Source organism: Delphinapterus leucas, chromosome 1 (assembly GCF_059928025.1).
Source record: "Delphinapterus leucas isolate spDelLeu-1000000601 "Yukka" chromosome 1, BTC_Dleu_Yukka2, whole genome shotgun sequence".
In the NCBI taxonomy this organism is placed as follows: domain Eukaryota; kingdom Metazoa; phylum Chordata; class Mammalia; order Artiodactyla; family Monodontidae; genus Delphinapterus; species Delphinapterus leucas.
Window position 1 is genome coordinate 6,244,494 of NC_143129.1, and position 22,162 is coordinate 6,266,655.

Sequence of the window (22,162 nt, forward strand, 5' to 3'; positions counted from 1 at the left end):
AAGCTGACAGAGAAGATAACAAATATATGTTCTGTAAGTAGCAGGTGAGCCGGTGATGTAGAGGAAAGAATCTGGCACTAGGAGGTAAGACATTTCGCTTACTTTGATGTTTTCCTCCCGGTTCTGTTAGTCTGCTAATGTGCTGTTTGAACTTGGACAAGTCCTTCAGCTTCTCTGGATTACCATTTCTTCTTCGGCATATGAAAGGAGTTAAATTCAGCCACTAGAGTTCTTTCCAATACAGAAGATGTGTTTCTTTCTTGTAGAGCCAGAAGTGTCCCAACCAGTACATAATTGCTTGTTAAATCGAACTAAGTCCAATAAAAATTTGTGTGAACCACCAAACCCAGAAGGTTCTTTAGAGTGCATTTCCTGCTTTTCTTTGAACAGGCAGCAGAAAGCTCCTACTTGCTCAGAGAACTTGCTTATTGTCCTGACCTTGAGGGATTAGAATATGATTCTACATGCCCTCATAGTTTTGAGGTCATTTTTTCAAAAGTTCTAGGAAGGAAATAATGAAACTGTTCCCTACGAGATTCTTAATTTAGCATCTCCACGTTAGTACCTTAGAAGTAAATTGTTCCAGCCATCCTGTCCTCTACCCGTCACTATTCATAGAGGTTGCTAAGTCAGTTACCAGGATGATGGCTCTCTGCATACAGCATAAGGAAATTAAATATACAGCTGAGGAAAAATAGCATGCCAAATAATGTGTGGGGATTTTGTTTTAATTGTTAATCTTACCCATTACTCTCTCATAAAAGATGTAATAGAAATTGTAGTTCCTACTTTGTCACTGGCTTCTTTTCTGAGCACGTGGAAATGTCGGTCCCTGAACCTGTTCTTAGCAGTCCTGCAGCCTGTCTGCACTTTCCTCCAACAAAACACCCCAGCGCACACACGTTCCCCTCCCCCCCCAAAAAAAAGTGACTGGCACTGTTGGGAGGCCTCCGTGTGAGTAATGTGCCTTTTCACACTGCTCTTACCAGGTGTTTTAGACACATTTTCCTCATCGTAAAGATAAAAATCTAACTTGGCAAGTGCCCCATTCCTTGGCAGAGAACAAACAGGCTTCCTTCTGGTCAGCCCTTCCCCTGGCTCTTTCTCACATTAGTAAGTCTGCTGGAGTAGTGGTCCCAGCTGAGGGTCTAAAGACAGTGAAACCCTAGGAGTTCCTCTGAGGGAGGAAGACTTTCTAGGCACAAAGCAATAGAAGAAGTTGCAAAAGAAAAGGCCAGTGTACTTGACTAAATAAAAATCATGTACGACATTGTAAGACAAATCAGGAAAATAAATCTGCAGCCACAGCAAAAGGTTAAAGTCGTTTGCATGCAAACAGCTCATAAAAATGCACGCAAGAAAGAAACACTAGAGACTTGAGTGTACGGCTCATAGAAGCGGAGTCCTGCGAAATAAAAGGGGCGAGATTCAGCCGAAGTAGTTATAAAGTCTTAGCAGTGCTAAGGCAAGAGTTAAAACAATAAATACAATTTTTTTGCCTACCAAAGTATCAAAGAATAAAAAGACAATACCAGTGCTACAGAGAGTAGAATGGATTGGCGCCTTTAGAGTGTTGGTGGGAATGGAATTTGTTTCAACCTCAGTATCTTATAATATAGATCCAAAGACTTCTTTAAGGTTCATGTTCTTCACTAGACAGCCCTCCCATTACTGTGTTAAGAAAATGACTGGGAAAAGTTTCATATTCAAGGATGTTTATCATAGGATTATATGTGATTATTTGTAACCCCAAATCATGAACTCCTGAAATGCCTAAGAATATTAAAATCATATATTAAAGGATTTTGTTAATATTTTGAGAAAATGAAATAAAAACAGGACGCACTACAATATGGTCCCATTTATGTTTTATAAACATTTAGAAACAAAGCTGGAAGGAAATAATCTTATGTTTTGCTGTGTCTTTGTATTGTGGAATTATAGATAAATTTTTTCATAACATTTTCTTTTTAAGCTTTTTAACAGTGAAAATGTATTTTATATATTATATGTTTTATAATCACAAGACATAATATCCTTAAATCTTTTTAACCAAAGGGTGGGTAACGTGACTGAGGGTGACAGTCATACTAGCCCTTGAGTTATTTTTTAAACTTTTTAAAAGAAAATCATTTTTGTGCTAGAAAAAGCTACACAGGCTAAACAGACATCAGAATTGACTAAAATTACACGTTTTCAGTGTTAAAACACTGGCCCTTTCGTCCTTATCAAAAGCTCTGTTGGCACTGACATGAACTCCGGCCGCAGTGGGGAAGTTAACCACTTAAACTCACGTGGCAGGCAGTCTTTCAAAACACAGGATCTTTCAGGGAAAGTAATGAAAATAGGCCTTCCTTGCAGAGAGGTTCAGACACCCCAGCCTCTAGTGGTCTAGGAGCCCCAGGGTTCAGAGCCATAAGTCGCTGAGCGACTCACGCTGACACCCTGCCCACGTTCCTCTGTGGATGCAGGTTACCAGGACGTTTACTGAGAAGCCTGGAGCCAACGGGAGTGCTATTGGTCCTCCAGAGTTTGAAATTAAAGCTGAAAATCAATGGTATTTTTTTTAATGTGCGAAGCATAGAAAATCCCCTCGGTTGTTGTGGGAGCTTTCGGGACTCATCACTGTCTCACCTCCTCTGCTCAAGTCAGAGGGGGAGAAAGGGGCAGATGGCGGGGAAGTGCTGCCAACGCAGGCCCTGGCCTGCCCCAGCTTGGAGGGATTTCAGAAATAAAATCTGCATCATACAAAAGGGCCCTTTGTTCAAATGCTTTGTTTTCTAAAAGAAGATGGCTGCTCACGTTGGAGAAGGGGCCACGTACTTTATTTGGCAAGTTCACAGACAGGTGCCCTCTCAGAGGGGGAGGTTAAAGTCCGTGCTTTATGTGTGGGTTTAAGAAAAATTTCAAACATGTATAAAAACAGAATAATATAAGGATTTCCCCCATACCTATTGTCCAGTTTCAACAATTATCAACTCGTAGCCTACGTATTTTGAAGCAAATCCCAGACAGGATAAACTTCCATCCATATATATTATGCTTTTGTATGTATCTCTAAAAGATAAGAAACACACAGCCAAGTATTTGTCTTCATCAGATATCAAGTACACATACACACTTCCTCAGTTTTCCCGTAATTGATTTTTCTTTGTTTTTTATACTTCAGTTGCTCCAATCAGGATCCAGACAAGGCCCACACATTGCACTGAGTTCATAGCACTCTTTTGTCTCTTTTATTTTATTTTGAAACTATTTTTTTCCACATATTTTTTGTTGGGCTTCATTTATTTATTTTTGGCTGTGTTGGGTCTTCGTTGCTGCGCGTGAGCTTTCTCTGGTTGCGGCGAGCTGGGGCTAGTCTTCGTTGTGGTGCGTGGGCTTCTCGTTGCGGTGCGTGGGCTTCTCATCGCGATGGCTTCTCTTGTGGCGGAGCCCGTGCTCTAGGCGCACAGGCTTCAGTAGTTGTGGCACGTGGGCTCAGTAGTTGTGGCGCACGGGCTTAGTTGCTCTGTGGCATGTGGGATCTTCCTGGACCAGGGTTTGAACCCGTGTCCCCTGCATTGGTAGGCAGATTCTTAACCGCTGCGCCACCAGGGAAGTCCTCTTTAGTCTCTTTTAATCCATAGTTTTTTCCCTCCTGCTTTGGTTTCCCTTTGCAATTTATCTGTTAAAGAAACCTGTAGAATTTCCCACAGTCTAGATTTTGTTGACTGCATCCAGGTAGTCTCATTTAACACATTCTTCTGTCCCCTATATTTCCTGTAAACTGGTGGTTAGACTAGACGCTTGATAAGATTCAAGATTCAGCCTCAGTTTTTTGGCGAGAATACTTCGTAAGTGATGGTGGCGTGCTTCCTGCTGAGTGTTCTGAAGCGGTATGTGAGCTTTCCCCTGATGGTCATAGCAGCTGTGGATGACTGTCAGAGCCGTGACTTCATTAGGGGCTTGTCTGTATTCCTTGTCAGTTTAAAGGTACTGCATTTGCTCTTTCAAGTCCAGGTCAACAAAATGCCCTCCTGGGGACTGCATTTCCCTAAATGCGCCAGCTAAGTGTTCTCTCCAGTAGCACAATACACGGGGGATTTCCTCAAAAGAAGTATTATCAGAATAAGATTATCCAAATAAGTCCTTAGAGGAAAGGGGACGACACAAAAGCTATCAAAATGTCTTGTTTGGGAAAATAGCAGAGAACAAGACTCCCTTTAAAAGTCTAGTCTTATGATTACCTGGCAGTTTTGACGAATTAGCAGGGAATGTGGTCGTACAGTTGGCTAATTTGGAAAAATAAAAGTCATGGAAAAGATTTTTTTAATCTATCATTTGGTTCCTAAGCCACAACTCTCAACTTTTGGGGGACAAGGTTAGGAGAGCATTCTTTGCCATGGCAAAAAAACTCCCCTTTTGAGTTTTACGGGGTGAGAAGGGCAGAGAGAGCTCCTCCAGCCTCCAGCCTGCACTTGGAGCCTGTTGTGAAATCAGCCAGAGTTGTCTAGATGGGTTGAAATGGTGTAGGGTGTGTTCACGCTTGCCTTCCGGAGTTTTAATGTTGTCCAGAAATTCAAATTTCAGAGATTCAGGTTCTCAGGAAGAAATAATTTCCTGTTAGGCAGCCTTATGATGAATCTCCTATTCCAGATGGCTTCTCTGGGCTGCAGAGAACAAGGTATCCTAGCCCTGTTTCTCCTTCTCCTTCCCTGTGAGGAGTTACCCAGCAGCGATGGGGAAGTGACCTCTCTCCTTCTCCCTTGTCCTCAGGAGCCAACGAAGTGCTTCTGGTGGTCGGGGGCTTCGGAAGCCAGCAGTCTCCCATCGACGTGGTGGAGAAGTATGACCCCAAGACTCAGGAGTGGAGCTTTTTGCCAGTAAGTAGTGGTGGAACCAAGCCTGGGGAAAGAGCTTAAATGCAGTCCCTGGCTCCAGATCATAACTGATCCAGCCCTTAGAGTAGAAAAGCCTAGTAACAGCATCGTGTTCCTTACAGCAGTTAGTTTCAGTAGTTAGTTATTGACTAATTAGACATAAGAAATATTAATGACCCTGTGCCAAGTTACACTCAGCTGGCCGCCACCATTCCCGCGCCTTCCCAAGCTGCCTGTGCAACTCGCAGGGTGCTACCCTCGTGCCCTGTTAACCTGAACACTGTGTTAAACTGTGCTAAGCTGAACTGGCATCCAGTGGAACTTGGAAGTTTGTCTCTCTCTCCTTTGGTGTGTCTCTGTTTCAGTGCTGAATGAACAATAGTAATTCTGAGAACACTTGGAAATCTTTTGATCATTTCTCGTAACTTTTCGGGTCTTCAGGTCCTGGCCCTTAGATAGCACTGTGGTAATAGCTTTCTGCTTTATGGAAGGATACCGGTCTTTAGCCCAGTGCCTTATGGAATAGAGAGGAATCGGATACTGGATAACAGAAGGACATTAGGTCCTTTGGAAGCCTTGGAAGGAGGCAAATGTACAGAAGGCTTTAATCTGTAAGAGCATCACAACAAGCAAGAGGTTTTCATCCAGACAGCAGATGAACCTCTGCTCAGAAGGCTTCACAGTGACAGGTGAAGAAGCAGAGGTGCACAGATAAACACAGGAAGGACAGCAAAAGGTGAGGCCTAAGACTGGCATGACTGAAATGACAAGAGGCACCTCTTCCCTCCTGAATCCTAGAGCATCACTCGGAAGAGACGCTACGTAGCCTCAGTGTCCCTCCACGACCGGATCTACGTGATTGGCGGCTATGATGGCCGTTCCCGCCTCAGCTCAGTGGAGTGTCTAGACTACACAGCAGACGAAGATGGGGTCTGGTATTCTGTGGCCCCTATGAATGTCCGACGAGGCCTGGCTGGAGCCACCACCTTAGGAGGTAGGCTGGTGCACAGGGCAGTGTTTGCATTTTGGGGTGGCTGGATCGGGGTTCATACCTCTCTATGAAATGTGGAGGCTACTGGTAAGATCAGATACGCCTTTCTGCTTTCAGAAATACTCATGGGTGTTTCAACGCTGACAACAGAGTTGGTAAATCAAGTTCCAGTGTGCTCAGTGGGGAATTGGCACTAGTTGTATTTTTGCAAATTCCCATCTAGTCTTGGAATGTTTCTGAAGATTCCGTCTTACCCCATTCTTTTTACATGTCTCGATTGTGCTGTCCTCCTTAAAAAGGACTTACTTGACTTATCCCTTAAAAAAACACTTGTTTTTGCCCCCAAACATTGGAAAGAGTTGTGGGAGATTTGTAGAGAAAAGAGTTACTAGAAGGCTCTCGTTCTCTAATAGCTGTGACTTGTTCATTCTGAGCAGATATGATCTATGTCTCTGGGGGCTTTGACGGAAGCAGGCGTCACACCAGTATGGAGCGGTATGACCCAAACATCGACCAGTGGAGCATGCTGGGAGACATGCAGACGGCCCGGGAAGGCGCAGGCCTCGTGGTGGCCAGCGGGGTCATCTACTGCCTAGGTGTGCGGGCTGGGACGCGGGGAGAACTGATGGGCGGCAGCCTCGGGGTGGGATCCTTTTTACCAGAATGAAGTTCGTAGACTTCCTTCCACTAAAACCCCGGTCTGTCGCAGTATATTTTTCATTAACTGGGATTCTCCTTTTCATGGAAGCAGAAAACAGGGTACTGCCAGATTTATTTTTGGATTATTGGAACCCTTGAGGGAGAACTGGAACTCAAAGACTTAGTTGAAACACTCGAGAAAGGCAGAATGGGAATGGGCATCAGGACTTGCCATTCTTTCTGGAGCGGTCTCTGCTTTGTCTTTCAGGAGGATATGATGGCTTGAATATCTTAAATTCAGTTGAGAGATATGATCCCCATACCGGACACTGGACTAATGTCACACCGATGGCCACCAAGCGCTCTGGTAAGACCAGTCAGATCTGGGGGGGCAACAGACGGAGCTGTCCAAACCTTGTATGTGCAGTGAGGGTGCAGCCACAGGCCAGGCATCGGACCAGGGCTGCAGCCCCGTCTTCACTGGAGACAGAGGGGAACATGAGTCAGGTCCATTCTCCTCCAGCCTGTTGTCTCTAAATACAGTGAGACTAAAGGCAGTCTAAACTTTGACTAGGGTACAGTTTGAGGGTGAAGGCTTCCTGTCTTACTCGTTTTTTGCATCTGGGCCCCTCCCTGCATCCTAGCAGCCAGTCCAGCTCTGTGCACCTGGTGCACACTGCCTGAGGGAATGTGCGTGTGCAGCGAAGGGGCTTCCTGAGCCCCCAGGCTGGGGTAAGGTAAGGAGAGCACCCTTCCTCTGGGCAAGATGTGCTCCAGAGCCAGTCACAACCCCTTTCCTCCCTTTATTGCCTTCTTTTTTCCACTTCCTTCTTTTCTGCTGATAAGGGTTGGGCTGTGAATTAACGAAGGTGAAGATGACAGCCAGTTCAAGAGGGTTTACAGGCGGGTAACCTGTGCAGGACTAGATTCTTCCAGGCCTGTCTGGCCCCGTCCCCATCCCTCGGCCATTCTGGAATTCAGCTAGCGGTCAGTGACAGTGTTTTGTTTCTAGAATTCAGATCCTGAGCTTAGCAGTCTTCATTTGCTGTACCTTTTCTTCCCCAGGTGCGGGAGTAGCCCTGCTGAATGACCATATTTATGTGGTTGGGGGATTCGATGGTACAGCCCACCTTTCTTCTGTCGAAGCGTACAACATTCGCACCGATTCCTGGACAACGGTCACTAGCATGACCACCCCGCGATGCTATGTCGGGGCCACGGTGCTTCGGGGGAGACTTTATGCAATCGCAGGGTGAGGGTTAAACCAGGCATCCAGAGCGGTGTGATCCGAGCCGCATCTGGGGTGGAGATGGGGTTTGGTTCGGGAGGGAGACGCCTTGTGCGGGAGGGGGCCGTGCGGCTGCAGAGCTCAGTCCCGCCTCTTCCCCCTCAGCTACGACGGGAATTCCCTGCTGAGCAGCATCGAGTGCTACGACCCCATCATCGACAGCTGGGAGGTCGTGACCTCCATGGGAACCCAGCGCTGCGACGCTGGCGTGTGTGTTCTCCGCGAGAAGTGACCAGTCCGACACAGTTTGCAGGGAACCAAGGATCCTTTCCAGAATGTCTGCTTCTCACCGTGTGCACAGGGTGATTACAGGCACCAGTGCCGCGATGACTGTGCTTATTTGACGCCCCTCGCACTGGTGGTTTTCCCCGAGGAGGGTGGGCGGCAGACCCTCAGGGGAGGAGGCTGCACGCTGAGTGGGTGTGGGAGGCCAGACCACCTCTCCTCCCGGCCGCGGGGGCACTCTCTCCTCGTTTCTGACTCAGCGTGCGCTTGGGAGAACATACATTTAAGTCGTGCCTCGCGTGTTGCAGAGAATTAAGGTATGAGCGCAGCGCCGGGGTGTGGGCGGTATCCAGCCTCGATCATTGGAAGGGTACCAACTCTTGTTTCACAACAATAAATATCTTTCCTAGTCTACAGGTAGCAGGGGCAACACAGTTCCGATCTGGAGAGAAGCAGAGGGAAGAGCCCTGTCAAAACTTTGGGGGCCTGGGGACAGGGGGACAGGGTTGGCGTCAGAGCTGGGTGTGGAGTGTGGGAAGGGAGCTGGACGTGGTGGGATGTGAGTGAACCTGCGACAGCCGGAAGGCTGAGGGGGGAGTGTTATTTGAGGGTCTTTCCATGGCCCCCTGGTATTTGTGGGCCCTGGGGACTGAGAGAGTGACAGAGCCAGCACATGTTAGGTGAGCAGAGGTGGAGGAGAATGGGCCTTCAGCGGGCCAGGGATAAACCAGAAGTTCTTGTGATTTCACAGTAGTCCTCCCTTCCGTGACTCATCTATACGGGGAAGGTCTTCCTCTGTTGAAGCAAATGCTACTCACTCCACTGTTATGCATCCATACTGTTTAGAGGGGGCGGGGGGGGGCAGCTGCCTAGAAGTTCAGCTGCCTCATTACTCCCTCATTCTTTTAAGGACATGCTTCTGCTAAGGTGTGGTTTTTACTGCTGTGTTTTGTACATGTAGTTCTTTGCTATTAGAACCCCCCTTCCCTGTCTTTAAAGTGGATTTTATTCATCCCAGGACAGAATAATCAACGACAACTAAAATCCTTTTGTTAGTTTCGGTACCCGCTGTCCCTCCAAGGCTCCCCTGTGCTGTGCAGTGACATTCTTGCTCTGTGGGTATTGGGAGTGTGGGGACGTGATCACCTAAGGAAGGATGCATTTTCCCTTTGCTCTGAAATTCCTTTTTTTCCTCTTTCCCTGAGTTGTACTGACCTCAAGTTCATTTGTTTGTATTTTTTTTTAAGAAAATATTGAAAATCAGTGGTCTCCAGTGCCTGTCTTGCAGACATTTTGGGGGACCAGGCATAGGGATCAGCTGCAGGTCCTGTCTCTTCAGCCTGTTCACCTGTGTGTTTGCCAACTAGCTCTGCTGTGTCTCTGTTAGACAGGTAAGAGATCTCTGGAGACTCCCATCAATACAAGGTTATCTGAATTGCATATTCACGGACTCTCACAGTTGGACTTTACTTAGAAACCACAGGGGATAAAGAAGAGGCAATCTTGGGCTCGTTTTGTAACCACTTGAATTTTAGGGTTTTAGTCGCCCCAGTCCTTTTTCCGTTTGCCTCGATTTGTGCCACAAACAGCTGTTTGTGATGCAAACAGCTATGCGGAAGGCTTGCAGAAATGCAAAAATCTTGATACTCCCAGAGCAAAGGGAAGGGGGAGCCAGAGAGGTTCAGCAAAGAGGCCGGCCGGCCTTTCTCTAGCAGAGGGATTGTGCCTGCCGATTAAATCGAACTGTGAGACATGTGACTTGTTCTCTCAGGAAGAGACCAGGGGAGGCAGAGGAGGGGAGGGGGTGAAGAACCCATGGCTCTGGGCTCTGGGCTGTCTTCACGGCTGACTTCTGAGTTTCAGACCAAATTCCCAAATAGTTCTTCGATGGCAGCCACAGCTGAATAGCCCCCTCCATCCCTTTCCACTCTTTCCCCAATCTTCTGGGCTTTCCCCTGCTCGTGGACAGCTACCCCTTATTTGGTGGTTCCTCCTGTTTTTCTAGCTCCCGTTAACTGGCAGGCAGCCACTAAGTTATGCAACCTCTGAAAGCTAAAGCTACCTTCATCTTGTGTCACCTATCACCTCCACCACAATACAGACATCCGATTAGTTTTTAGGTTGTACATGAGTTTAATTGTTCCAAATCCATTCCTGTATTTTTTTTCCCTATCTTTTGCCCAGACTCATGGAGCATCGTCTCCTGATACCCTTACCTCTACTCTTCTCTTGCTTTCCAGTCTAGCCCCTCCATTTTGTCATCAGTTATCTTTCTAAAGCACGGACAGGGCCATTACAATACCGAACATACTGCACATTTTCAGTAAATATCAAACAGATATTTCTGGCCTAAAGGTCCATAGATTCCCGTTGTCCATGTTATAAGGTTTGAATTCCTTAGCATGACATTAGACCCATGGTGATCTGGACTCACGGCACCTTTCTGAACTTGCCTCCTCTACCACCCTCACTTCCCCCAGGTATCACGTGCTTCATCCACAGTGGTCTTAACCATTCCTAAATCTGTTCTCACCCTTGTGGATATATTACACTGTTCCTTCTATATGAAATAATCTTGCTGTCCCGGCAAAATCCTAGTCACCTTTTAATGCCCAATTCAAGTGTCACCTAGGTAAAGCCTTTTCTGACTCCCCATATGGAATTACCCCTGATCTGTGCTTCCATTTACTTTGTTCCCTGGATTGTCTTTATCACATGTCCTTGGGTTGGGGTCTGTCTTCCTGTTTAAACTGTGTTCTCCAGTACAAAGTGCCTATCGTCGTAGTATCCTCAGGGTGTAGCATATTCTGTAATTGCTCAGCAAATGTTGAATTAATGAAGGACAAAGAGGAAGAAGAAAAACGTGCCGCCGACGGGGTGGTGGGTAGATGAGACGTTTCTCAGGCGGCTTGGCTCCCCTTCTATCTGCCTCCCCTGCCACCTCAGGAAGGCCACGCCTGCCGTACTACAACTAGTAAGCTAGACATCTGAAGACGAACCGGAGAGTGTGAGACGCAGTGTAACGACCCAGCAGTGGCTCTAGGGCCATGCCTGGACCCGTGGGCCCTGGAAGGCAGCCTTTCCGACTTCTACCGCTTCACTGCGCTACGACCGACCCATAGGGAAACTGGGACTCGAGACGTTTCTGGAAGCGCGTCAACACCAGGTCTTGCCACGTAGTTAGTGGTCAGTATGATGAGAACAGAGAGCAGCAACTGAAGCTTCCAGGCGCCTGCCTCCGCCCACAAGGCAGGTGTCCCTGTAGGTCGCGTCCCGTGTGAGCCACTGCGGCTGAGATTTGCTGATGGGGGTCTGACCCCAGGACGTCCCCGTCGTTCACGGGACTAAACGCACACCTGGACTGGCTCAGGTTTCACTCAGTGTAAGGGAAGCCCAGCGCCCAGGTGAGCCTGGGCAGAAGCTCTGTCACATCCCAGGAGGCATCTGTCACAAAACCACGCCGACACCCGACCGCCTGGGCGGCGGCGAACGTCCGCGCCTGCGCACTGGCGTCCGGGGCCGGGAAGCGGCGCCTGCGCTGAAGGAGCGCCGCCGCGACCGCGCCTGCGCGGTGCGAAGAAGTCGCCCTGCTGCGCGTCGCCGCCAAGGGCCCGGGTAGAGGCCATGGAGCCCGCGGCGCCGCCGAGCGACCTGGTGTCGGCGGAGGGCCGGAACCGGAAGGCGGTGCTGTGCCAGCGCTGCGGCTCCCGCGTGCTGCAGCCGGGCACGGCGCTCTTCTCCCGCCGGCAGGTGAGGGGGCGCGGGGGGGGGGGGGTGGGGGGGGGCGGCGACACCGGGTCCAGTTCGGCTTGGACCCGGACACACGACCGGACACTGGCGCCCCGGGGCCGCGCCTGCCGACCGCGGGGTCCCGACGCCGGGCCGCTGCAGACCGACCTTCTAGGGAGCCTGAGCGTTACTTCCTCAGTCTCAGGTGTCGGTGCCGTTCGTCCAGCTGTCACGTTCCGCAGCCTCCTTCCCACTGCGCCGCCACGCCCCGCCCCGGGAGTGGGCGCGGGATCCCGGGGAGGGGGGGAGAGTGGGCGGGGAAACTGGGGGGCGGTTCGCAGGGACTGGGTGGGTGGGCACGGGGTGGGGGACGGGACGCGGGGGCCGTTCTGGGGGCGAGGCCCGAACCCTCAGACCGCTCGCTCGCTCCCGGGTCTGTGATCCCCGCCGACGTCGTGAATCACTAGGAGTGTCGTTCACACCGCTGCACAGATCCCGTGTCCCGCGCCCGCTGCCCCGAGACTGCGCGCGCGTGAGGGAGGACACAGACTTTCGGATTTAAGTAAATGAGGGAGTGAAGTTCTCAGTCCATGAGACTAAGGGTTAGAGCAGGCGGAGCGAATCCGTGTGTCGCGGGCGCCATCGATCACCCGACGTGTCCTTTTTTTTAAGTCCTGTGAACGGTTTCTTTATAAAATGTTCAGACCCCCGACTCGGTCCTTTGTGAAATCTCACCTGCAGTCTGGGGCAGAGGAAATTACAGTCACAGAGGAAAGAAACACCAAAGAGCTTGATAATGTAGGGAAAGGGTGATGAGTTAGAGAAGGGAATAGTTGCTTTCTTACCTTTTGAGGGAGAGGGCAGTTGGGGCAGGAGAGGGGGGTGGAAGATGAGATTGTGGGAGAGAAAGGATAGAGCACTGTTTGGGTGAGAATGAGAGCAAACCGAGACATTATTCTCAAACTAAGCATGCACCTAACATAGGACCCAGCAAGTGTTCTCCGGGCCTTTATCCCTGGCGGGATGAAAACATGTTCACACAAAACCTGTGCACAAATGTTCACTGCACCTTTATTCCTAAGAGCCGAAAACCAGAAACAGCCCAGCAGGCATTCTGCTGGTGAGTGATGCCACACCACGGGCACCACAACTTGTATGAGGATGAATCTCCAGGGAATTATGCTGAGTGAAGAAAGCTGGTCCCGAAAGATTACTATTGTATCATTCCATTTATATGACATTTTTGAATTTTAGAAATGGTCAACAGATTAGTGATTGCCAGGGTTTAGGAAGCGGGGGCGGGTCAGGGGTGTTGGCAAGTGTGGTTATAAAAGGGTAGACGGATGGTGGCGATGGTTGCACAATAATGTGAACGTACTTAATGGCACCAAACTGCCCACTTAAAAATTATTTAAATGGTACAGTTTATGTTATGTATAGTTTATCACAGTGAAAAATCAGGAATTAAAATGGAACATGCCTCAGGTGTGTTGGGCAGTGTTGTTCTAGTTATTGCTGCATAACAAAATCACCCCAGACAGTGACTTAAAACATTAACGTTTATTTTGCTCACAAATTTGGGGGTTGGCAGGGCCCAGCTCGGCAGTTCTCTCATTCATGGTGTTTCACGGGGCAGCGGTTAGAGGGGTCATCTCAGAAGCTTGCCCACTCCCGTGTCTGCCTGTGGACTGAGGATTCAGGCACCCGGGACAGGCTGTGATGGGCCGCTCCTTCCGGTATCCGCCAGGAGGCCTCAGGGTAGCCATGGTTCTTCCAGGGTCACCAGGGCTCCCAGAGCAACTGTTCCAAGAGCAACCTGCAAAAGTGGCCCAGCCTTCCCTAACCTAGCCTGTCCCACCCACCTTGGCCTGCCCAGGCTCAAGGGGAGAGGCACAGTCTCCACAACTTGGAAAGGTTGTCAGAGAATTTGTGGACATTTGTGTGGTTTTAAAACTACTACAAAGGACTTCCCTGGTGGCGCAGTGGTTAAGAATCCGCCTGTCAGTGCAGGAGACACGGGTTTGAGCCCTGGTCCTGGAAGATCCCACATGCCGCGGAGCAACTAAGCCCATGCACCTCAACTACTGAGCTTGCTCTCTAGAGCCCGTGAGCCACAAGTACTGAGCCCGCACACTGCAACTACCAAAGCCCGTGCACGTAGAGCCCGTGCTCCACAACAAGAGAAGCCACTGCAATGAGAAGCCCGCGCACCTCAACGAAGAGTAGCCCCCACTCACTGCAACTAGAGAAAACCACACACGGCAACGAAGACCCAATGCAGCGATAAATAAATAAATAAATATATATATATATATATATATATATATATATATATATATATATATGATGGGTTCTTTCCCCATGTCAGTATCTTTAAAAAAATAATAATAAAAAATAATAAAACCACCACATGTACTCACTGAAGGGGGAAAAATTACAAAAAAGGTTAACAGAAGTTTACTTTGTACTGTGACAGTTTTTATTCTCATCTATAGTACAGCATGCTTGCCAAGTTCTCTATAATGAGAATGTATTTTTACAAAGAGAAAGAAAATATTTTATTTTTTAACGGGTACTGTTAATAGTTCTTGAAGAAAGCAAAAGAAGTTTCAGTGAGACATCAGCAGAATCTCAGCGTCGTGGTGTTCGATGCGTCTCAGAGAGCTGGCCGGGATCAGGGGTGCTGGCCGGGGCCCTGGCCGCACAGCTAACCCACCTCGTCAGGGGTCTGGCGACTTTGGCCCCCAGACAGCCGAGTTGGCCACCTCAAATTAGGTATTAATTTCTAGATTTCCACCCCAGTAGTCTGTCCAGAAAGCCTCATTGTGTCCCACATGATACATCCCACAGCGTGACCCTAGCGTTGTCCTCTACTTTGTTGAGATCCAGGCACAGATACACAGACAAGTGCAAATACATGGGTCTGACTTAACAGGATTTCAGTAAAAATGGGCATGTTGAGGAAGAGCGGGAACAGGACCCAGTGTGACTGACCCCTTGAATGAATGGCTAGTAATAGTCCTGCCCTTTAGTCACCAATCAAATGGGAGACAGCAGAGGTGGCCTTATGCACTGCGAACGGGGACAATGTGGGGGCTTCGTGCTCCTTTGCTAGACATGTCCTGAGGGCTAACGCTTATATAGTCTTTGATTTTCTCCCCTCACATTTCACTCCTCTTGCATTTAGTTAAGATGTGATTTCACACCGACAGTATAGGAGGTAGGCTGGAAATGTACCTAGGGACGTTTAGGCCCACAGAAAATTACTCATAGGACTGGAATTCAGGTTTTCTGGTTCCTGAATTTTGATTCCTACCTCTCTTTGCCTCTGCCTGTTCCCATTTTCACTCAGGGTAAAACAAAGCATTAGGGACTCATTTAACCATCAGATGAGGCAAAAAGAGTGGCTGGAATGACAATATAACAGGAAGAGGGACTATCATATTTTATGATGTCCTCAGATGAAGCCTCAGGTGACACAGCAAAGGGAAATGCACAGATGTGTTTTAACAAGCCGAGTGCTTGGAGGACAGGGAGGGGGAATGTTCTGGATCAGAGCTCCCTCCTCCCTGCCAGGGATACCCTACCAGCGTCTGCAGGCCTGGAGTTCAGAAGTGCGGGCTCCAGGGTGTTTCCCACACTGGCGGCTCTTGTGGCCTTCCTGACGTTCTCATCCCCACCAGAGCATTGATGTCAGTCGAATTTTTTAAAAACTTTTTAAATTGTTTGCTTTTGTCCTCATTGCCAATGCCAGGCTAGCACATTAAGGCCGTCCTATTTTATTAGAGTTTGGGGGTGCGTTGGAAGTGAATCATGGGGTGGGAAATACTCCGCGTATTGGCGGCAGCCATAGTGAGGAGCAGGGAAGGAGCTTGGCTGACGTGTCCTGCAGTGGCGGGGCAGCTGAGGCAGTGGGCGGGGCAGCTGAGGCGTCCGCTAACCACGTGGAAGAAGTCGAAGGGATTGCATGCGTGCGTGCGTGTGTGCGCATGCTTTCTCCTCATGAATGGGAGATGCAAGGGTCCTAGAGATAATATTCCAAATTCTAGAACTAGATTTTCCTTTTTAATATTCCTTTTATAAGATAAACCCAGTATCTTCGTAACAACAGTGGTGGAATAGCGTGAAGCCAGACATCCTGTGTTTACCCTTGTCCCAGATATTTGCGTTCTGCTCTGTGTCTCCTGCTGTTCCAGGCAGTGGGGATGTGGTAATGAACAGGAAAAGTGAGCTGGTGGAGGGAGCCCCCTGGTAAGTAACTGAGCCAGTAAACTGATAAGATGATTTCAGAAACGACAAGTAGGAAATGGAGCAGCATGAGGAAATTTGGGGGTGACGAGTATGCTCGTTATCTTGATCGTGGTAAAGCTTTGTTGGTGTGCGGTATACGTGTGCCAGAATGTGTCAGACTGTCCACTTTGGATCTGTGCAGTGTGCGTCAGTTATGCCTCAGCCGAGCCACTTTAAACAATACACATGCAGTGGGCAGCATGGGAAGCTCGTGCAGGTTGTCCGGTTGGGGGAAACCCTGAGGAGGCCACGTGGGAGCCGAGTGTCCGGGAGGAGCGGGTCCGGCGGCCGGGGCGGGGAGGAACCGGCTGGTCCTGAGGACCCAGGGCGTCCCGGTTACCGCGGCAACCAGGCAGCGCCTCTCCCCCTTATCCTGAGAGGCTGGCGAGGACCGGGGCAGCCTGGGGCTTACTGCCGGGCGCCTGGGCTGGGGGAGCTTCGGGGGCCGGCCGTGCGGAGTGAGCAGGGCTCTGCTGTGTTCTGTCCACGCAGCTCTGCCTCCCGCCCATGAGGAAGAAGCCGGCGCTGGCCGACGGCGGCAGCCCTGAGGGCGACCTTCTGCAGGACCACTGGCTGGTGGAGGACATGTTCACTTTCGAGAACGTGGGCTTCACCAAGGACGTGGGCAACATCAAGTTCCTGGTCTGCGCAGACTGCGAGATCGGCCCCATCGGCTGGCACTGCCTGGACGACAAGAACAGTTTCTATGTGGCCTTGGAACGGGTTTCCCATGAGTGACTGAGGGGAGGGGACTCAGCTCCACCCCCACTATAAAAGCTACTCCCCACAAGGACGGCCGTGTCGCCTTCTCTGCACTAACGTCAGTCATGGGCGTCAGCCCGCCCCGTCCAGCACGCGTCCACGTGCTTCCTCACGGCCTCAGCGCCGGCCTCCTGCTTAGTTCACAGGCGTTACCGCCTTTGCTCAGCCCCCTTTCCCCCCGGGTTTAGGACACGGGGCGCTTCCACAGATCTGCTCCCCTCCCGGCCTCCTGCTGTCCTGTACCCTGGGGCTCTCACCCTCCGAGCAGTTATGCAACCTTTTAGCCGTGATGACACGTGACGGATGGTGCTCATGAGGTGCTGACGGTTGAAACCCGCCTTTTTCTCATTCAGGAAAGTGCACGGACGTCTGTTGTGTGGCTAACTTTATTTACAGTAATTTATTCTTTCTAAAAGTAAAAACATTTCCCAACTGCAGTATTTAAACCACTAATCAGAAATACATTCCTTTGGACATGCCTCTAAGACCACATTTAGGGGCCTCTCCTCTAGGCTGACAGCGACTTTATTGTCAAGGTGGGTGTGGCCACCCTTCCCTTCAAATCTTGATGTAGTTTTTCTTTGTATTAGCTCCGCACTGCTATATATAGCCTGTAAGCCGAAAGTCAGATTGCCAACCCCATCTGTCAGCTACCCCGAGGAAAACTCAGCCCTGGCTGTGTTCCCGAGATCTCCTGGAGTCAGCGGAGAGGGCAGGACGTAGGGGGCGGGCCTTTGCCACATCATACATGACTTCATTGGTTTGTCTTACGTGGACTCATACAACTCTCTCTTTGCTCCTAGGACAGACTTCTTAAGTGGATGGTGGCATCATTACGGTATGCGCTGGGCGTGGTCCTCACAGATTTCTGATTCAGTTGGAATCTCTAGACTAACCCAGAATACAGACTTTCCATCCACATGCCTCTCTTTGTAGCTGTGGGGTTGCTCTGACAGTTTGATGTTCAGTACGATTCTCAGTTCTGTCATTTCTCTTCTGAAACGACTCACCATCTCAGAAGGAATCTGTGAAACCAGGTTCCAGGTATCCTCCCATCTTCCATGCCTCTAAGGCTCAGGAGACCTAGAATGCAAATGAGGGCTAAGTGGAGACCTTACAGGCATTCCTTCGGACCTGTTTTCCAGTTGCTTCCTCCCTCCTTCTCCCCAGAACTTGGTCTAAGGACCCCCCAACTAAAGTGTGGGCCTTGGGCACAGTTTTGCCACCAACCTCCTCCCCTAGAAAGGTGGCTTCCGTCCCCAGCCGTAGCCTCACAAACTCTGGTAGAAAATGAGAGAACTGTTTTCTAGATGGATGGTCAGATGTCCATGATTATGGCATTTGCAGAAAAACTGTGAGAATATCCACTCAGGTCAGAAGGAACAAAACCACGTAGATGCCTCTGGGGACATGTGGCCCCTCATATCATGAGCCAAAACCTGGGCAAGGCGTTTTTTAAATTAGACTTTTACTTTTCTTTCCTTTTTTAATCACAGAAATAGCAGATAAATACAAAAGTAGGTATACGGGGATATGTGTATATGTATAGCTGATTCACTTTGTTGTAGGGCAGAAACTAACACACCATTGTAAAGCAATTATACTCCAACAAAGATGTTAAAAAAAAAAGTAGGTATACAAATGTTTTTAATCATTCATATTTTCACCATGCAGAGATTGCCGACGGTAGTGTGGTGTTATGTTCTTCTCAGTGTTTTTCAGTATGTACTGTATAAATAAACGTAGGGTTTTAAAAACAAATATGAGATCATGTGGTACTCTGATAACTTGCTTTTTCCATTTAACAAAATACTGACTTGCCACGTAGGTGACGTCCATCTCCGCCGTTGTACTTCTGTACTGTAATTTATTTTACAGTCCACTGTTAGATTGTCTCCAGCCTCTCCTAAACCATGTGATATAAGGTGCAACCTTGTGGCTGAATCTGTCCAGGCTTTTCTACTGTTTCCCCGGCTGCGTCAGCAGCAGCGGGCTTGCAGGGTGTGTGCGTCTTCACGGCTCTGCTGACTGACGCGCAAAGCTCGGAACGGCTGTGCAGCTTTACCCTCCTCCCCAGCAGTTCCTAACACTGGGTATTTATTATCTTAAATGAATATGTTGATACTTTAATAGTAGGAAAAATAGCGTCTCATTGTTTTAATTTGCATTTATTTTATTTCTCATGAAATTTTTATATATTTACTGGTCACTTGCGTTTCGTTTCTTGAGAATCCCCAAACTTTGTTCCTCCAATAGCCAAAAAATCAAGTTGTTATTCTGCCTTTTCAGCTTGATTTGAAAGAAATAAAGGCATTTAAACAGTGGCAATTAGATTCTTGCACGTCCTTGGGAAGAATGTATAATTGGAAACAGAGATGAGGGCTGAAACCTGCGCCTTAGGATTTACCCTGGGGTCTGTCGGCTGAGGAATCAGCCCTTCGGTGTCTGTCGTGGAATGAAAGTCGTCTCCCTGCCCCCCACACATGGTGGGCTCTGCGGAAAGCCTTGTGAGTCAGGTCGCTGTGTGCGCCGGGGCACAAGGGGGAGCCCACGACCGCGGCTGTGAGTATCGACGCTGCAGCTGCGGTGGGGGAGCAGTTGATTTTTCCAGGGCCTTCCTGTTTTGACACAGAATTAAAGGTGGACGGCGGTGTACTGACACTTTACTGCTGTGAGCGCACTGTATGAGGCTCCTCAGAACTCCGCCATGTGGCTATGAGGACCTCTGCTCCCAGTACTGGTGGACTGACCATCCCGGTGAGGGCAGCTCGAAAGGCTGGATACATACTTTAAAAGTCCGGAGGCATCGGGGCGCTAACACAAGTTTGGAGAATTACTGGATCTGGACCACGGAGAAGATGGAGGCCCCGGGCAGTGGGCTTAGTGTGATGGACGCTCTCCTCCTGGGGGTGTTTCCCAGCTTAGAGGAGGCAGTTCGGAGGGTGATGGGTGGTCCCGACGGCCTTGCAGAAGGCAGGGACAGGGCCTGTCACAGGGTGTGGACCAGGCGGCCTGCCCTCACTTCGGGTTGGTGCCCTCAGTCCTTTACCCCCCCCCCCCGGAAGCAGGGCGAGGCAGGGTGGGGAGTAGAAAGTTTCTAAGATGGATTGCAGCTCAGCCTCAAAATCTCAGCCCTTGAAATTGGATTAAGGTGATCCCAAGTGGTCGTTGCCCCAGGCCTTTGGCATGAGCAAACAAAAACCCTCTCTAGAGGAAGATGTCACCATCCTAAACTTCAAATTCTTTCTGCAAACAATTTTGCTAATACAATATACTGAATATAATAAAATGTAACCAAGCATATGAGACAAGATGATAAAACCAGTAAAACAGAAGGCCATGGGAACAGCCCCACTGAGGCTGGGGAAACAGGAGCTTTCAGAGGTAGACAGTAAAGTAACTGCTTACTCTGCAAAGGAGATACCAGGCATGTGAGAAAAAAAAAAAAAGTGAATTCTAGAATCTAAAAAAATCCAAAACCAAAAGTGAGAATTCACTGGAAGGTTTTAATAGAAGATTAGACACAGCTGGAGAGAGAACTAGGAAACTGGGAGCTGCCAGTAGATTTGCAAGCCCGCAACGCAAGACCTCATACGGCGTTACCCAGAGAAGCTGAAGGAAAGCAAGCAAATTCACAGGGCCAGAAAACCACAGCCCAGATCCATTCAAGCTGACATCTGATTTATTGAGATTCAGGAGCCTGTGAATTAAGGATGGTTTTTGCCTACATAAAATTCTCAGTTTTGCCTCTTAGCCCACAAAGCCTAAAATATTTATCTGGTCCTTAAAGAAAAATTTTGCCAACTCATGACTAATTGTAAAGATGTTGACTTTTCCCCAAACAGATGTATATAAATTTAATAAAATCCCAATCAAAAACCCAACAGGTTTTGTGTGTGTGAAATTCAACAAACTGATTCTAGAAGTTATATGTAAGGGGACTTCCCTGATGATCCAGTGGCTAAGACCTCGAGCTCCCAATGCAGGGGACCCAGGTTTGATCCCAGGTCAGGGAAATAGATCCCACATGCATGCCACAACTAAAGATCCCGCACTCAGCAATGGAGATCCCGAGTGCTGCAACTAAGACCTGGCACAGCCAAATAAATAGATAAATATTTTTTAAAATAAAGTAATAATATAAAATAAAAGTTATATGTACATGCAGAGGACTAAGACTAGCCAAGACGGTCAAGGAGAAAAAGCAGATGCAAGAGTTTCTCCTTTGGAGAGACAACCAGACGGGAGAGTTTCTCCTTTGGAGAGACAACTAGACGGGAGAGTTTCTCCTTTGGAGAGACAACCAGACGGGAGAGTTTCTCCTTTGGAGAGACAACCAGACGGGAGAGTTTCTCCTTTGGAGAGACAACCAGACGGGAGAGTTTCTCCTTTGGAGAGACAACCAGACGGGAGAGTTTCTCCTTTGGAGAGACAACCAGACGGGAGAGTTTCTCCTTTGGAGAGACAACCAGACGGGAGAGTTTCTCCTTTGGAGAGACACCACAGTTTGTCACAAGGGTAAAACAAAATCTCCCAGAAACAGCACCATGCATATGGATACTTGATTTATGACAAAGGTGGGGGTCATGATCTGGAAGGGCAGGGCCAGGAGGGCTTCTGCAAGGTTGGTAACGTTCTAGTTTTTACATATCTGCAGAGTGGTTATGTCATAAATTAAGCTGTACATCTTTTATGCGCTTTTCTGAACACATGTTATATTTTCATAATAAAAAGGTTTTTAAAAGAAAGTAACTAATGGTCCTATACAGAGCCCACTTTTGTAAGCAATTCAGTCATTTGAAAGCAGGAACCACCTGCACAGCCTTGTCACTGGCTCAAGAATGATGAGCCTGGGCATGGCCCTGGTGTCTCCCTGGTACCTTGATTGTTCACCAAGAGGATAATCTTGTTCCCACAAAGACTCTCCCTCTTCCTTTGCCCCTCCCCTGCCCAGTGGTGATCCCACTCTGACCACCCCTGGCAGCCAATGAGAAGCCTCACAACCTTGGACCCCCGTTCTTCCCCTGTGTCCTGTTCAGAACACATGTCCCCAAGCTCCTCCTAAACCTGGTGAAAGCACGTCCCTCTGCGCTCTCCCAGCTTACCTGCGATTCACCACAGCTTGCCTGTCCCAAGTCGAAATTCCCTGCGATTCCTGAAGAAACCCATTTTGCTGGTAAAGTAACTGCCTCTTCTATTTTTGAGGTTAACAGGAGATATAGAAAAAAGGAGGAGGAAAAGTCAGAAATAAAAATCTAAACTTGGAAATAGTCTAGATAGTAGAAATAAATCCAAATACCTTGTAAAAAGGACTAATTTTAATTGGTGTGATGTAAAGAAGCATGGTGTCAAGGGGGCGGTGTCATTTCCACAAGT

The 22,162-nt window shown here is 48.7% G+C and overlaps 2 protein-coding genes across 7 annotated transcripts in view; both read left to right on the forward strand.

Moving 5' to 3' along the window:
• KLHL12 (kelch like family member 12) overlaps positions 1-8,417 on the forward strand; it is a 32,366-nt gene extending 23,949 nt beyond the window's left edge. For all 6 annotated transcript variants that reach the window (XM_022561938.3, XM_022561935.3, XM_022561937.3 and 3 more), the window contains 6 exons: positions 4,759-4,865; positions 5,661-5,856; positions 6,291-6,449; positions 6,761-6,859; positions 7,558-7,744; positions 7,886-8,417. In XM_022561938.3, the coding sequence (XP_022417646.2) occupies positions 4,759-4,865; positions 5,661-5,856; positions 6,291-6,449; positions 6,761-6,859; positions 7,558-7,744; positions 7,886-8,012 (875 nt within the window). In that variant the 3' untranslated portion in view covers positions 8,013-8,417. The remainder of the gene's footprint in view (positions 1-4,758; positions 4,866-5,660; positions 5,857-6,290; positions 6,450-6,760; positions 6,860-7,557; positions 7,745-7,885) is intronic.
• A 955-nt stretch (positions 8,418-9,372) lies between these two features.
• On the forward strand, positions 9,373-19,114 carry RABIF (RAB interacting factor). The gene is made up of 2 exons (XM_022561939.3): positions 9,373-11,755; positions 16,517-19,114. Exons 1-2 carry the CDS (start codon positions 11,630-11,632, stop codon positions 16,760-16,762), a joined length of 372 nt encoding a protein of 123 aa, XP_022417647.1. The 5' UTR covers positions 9,373-11,629; the 3' UTR covers positions 16,763-19,114.
• Positions 19,115-22,162: the final 3,048 nt, after the last annotated feature.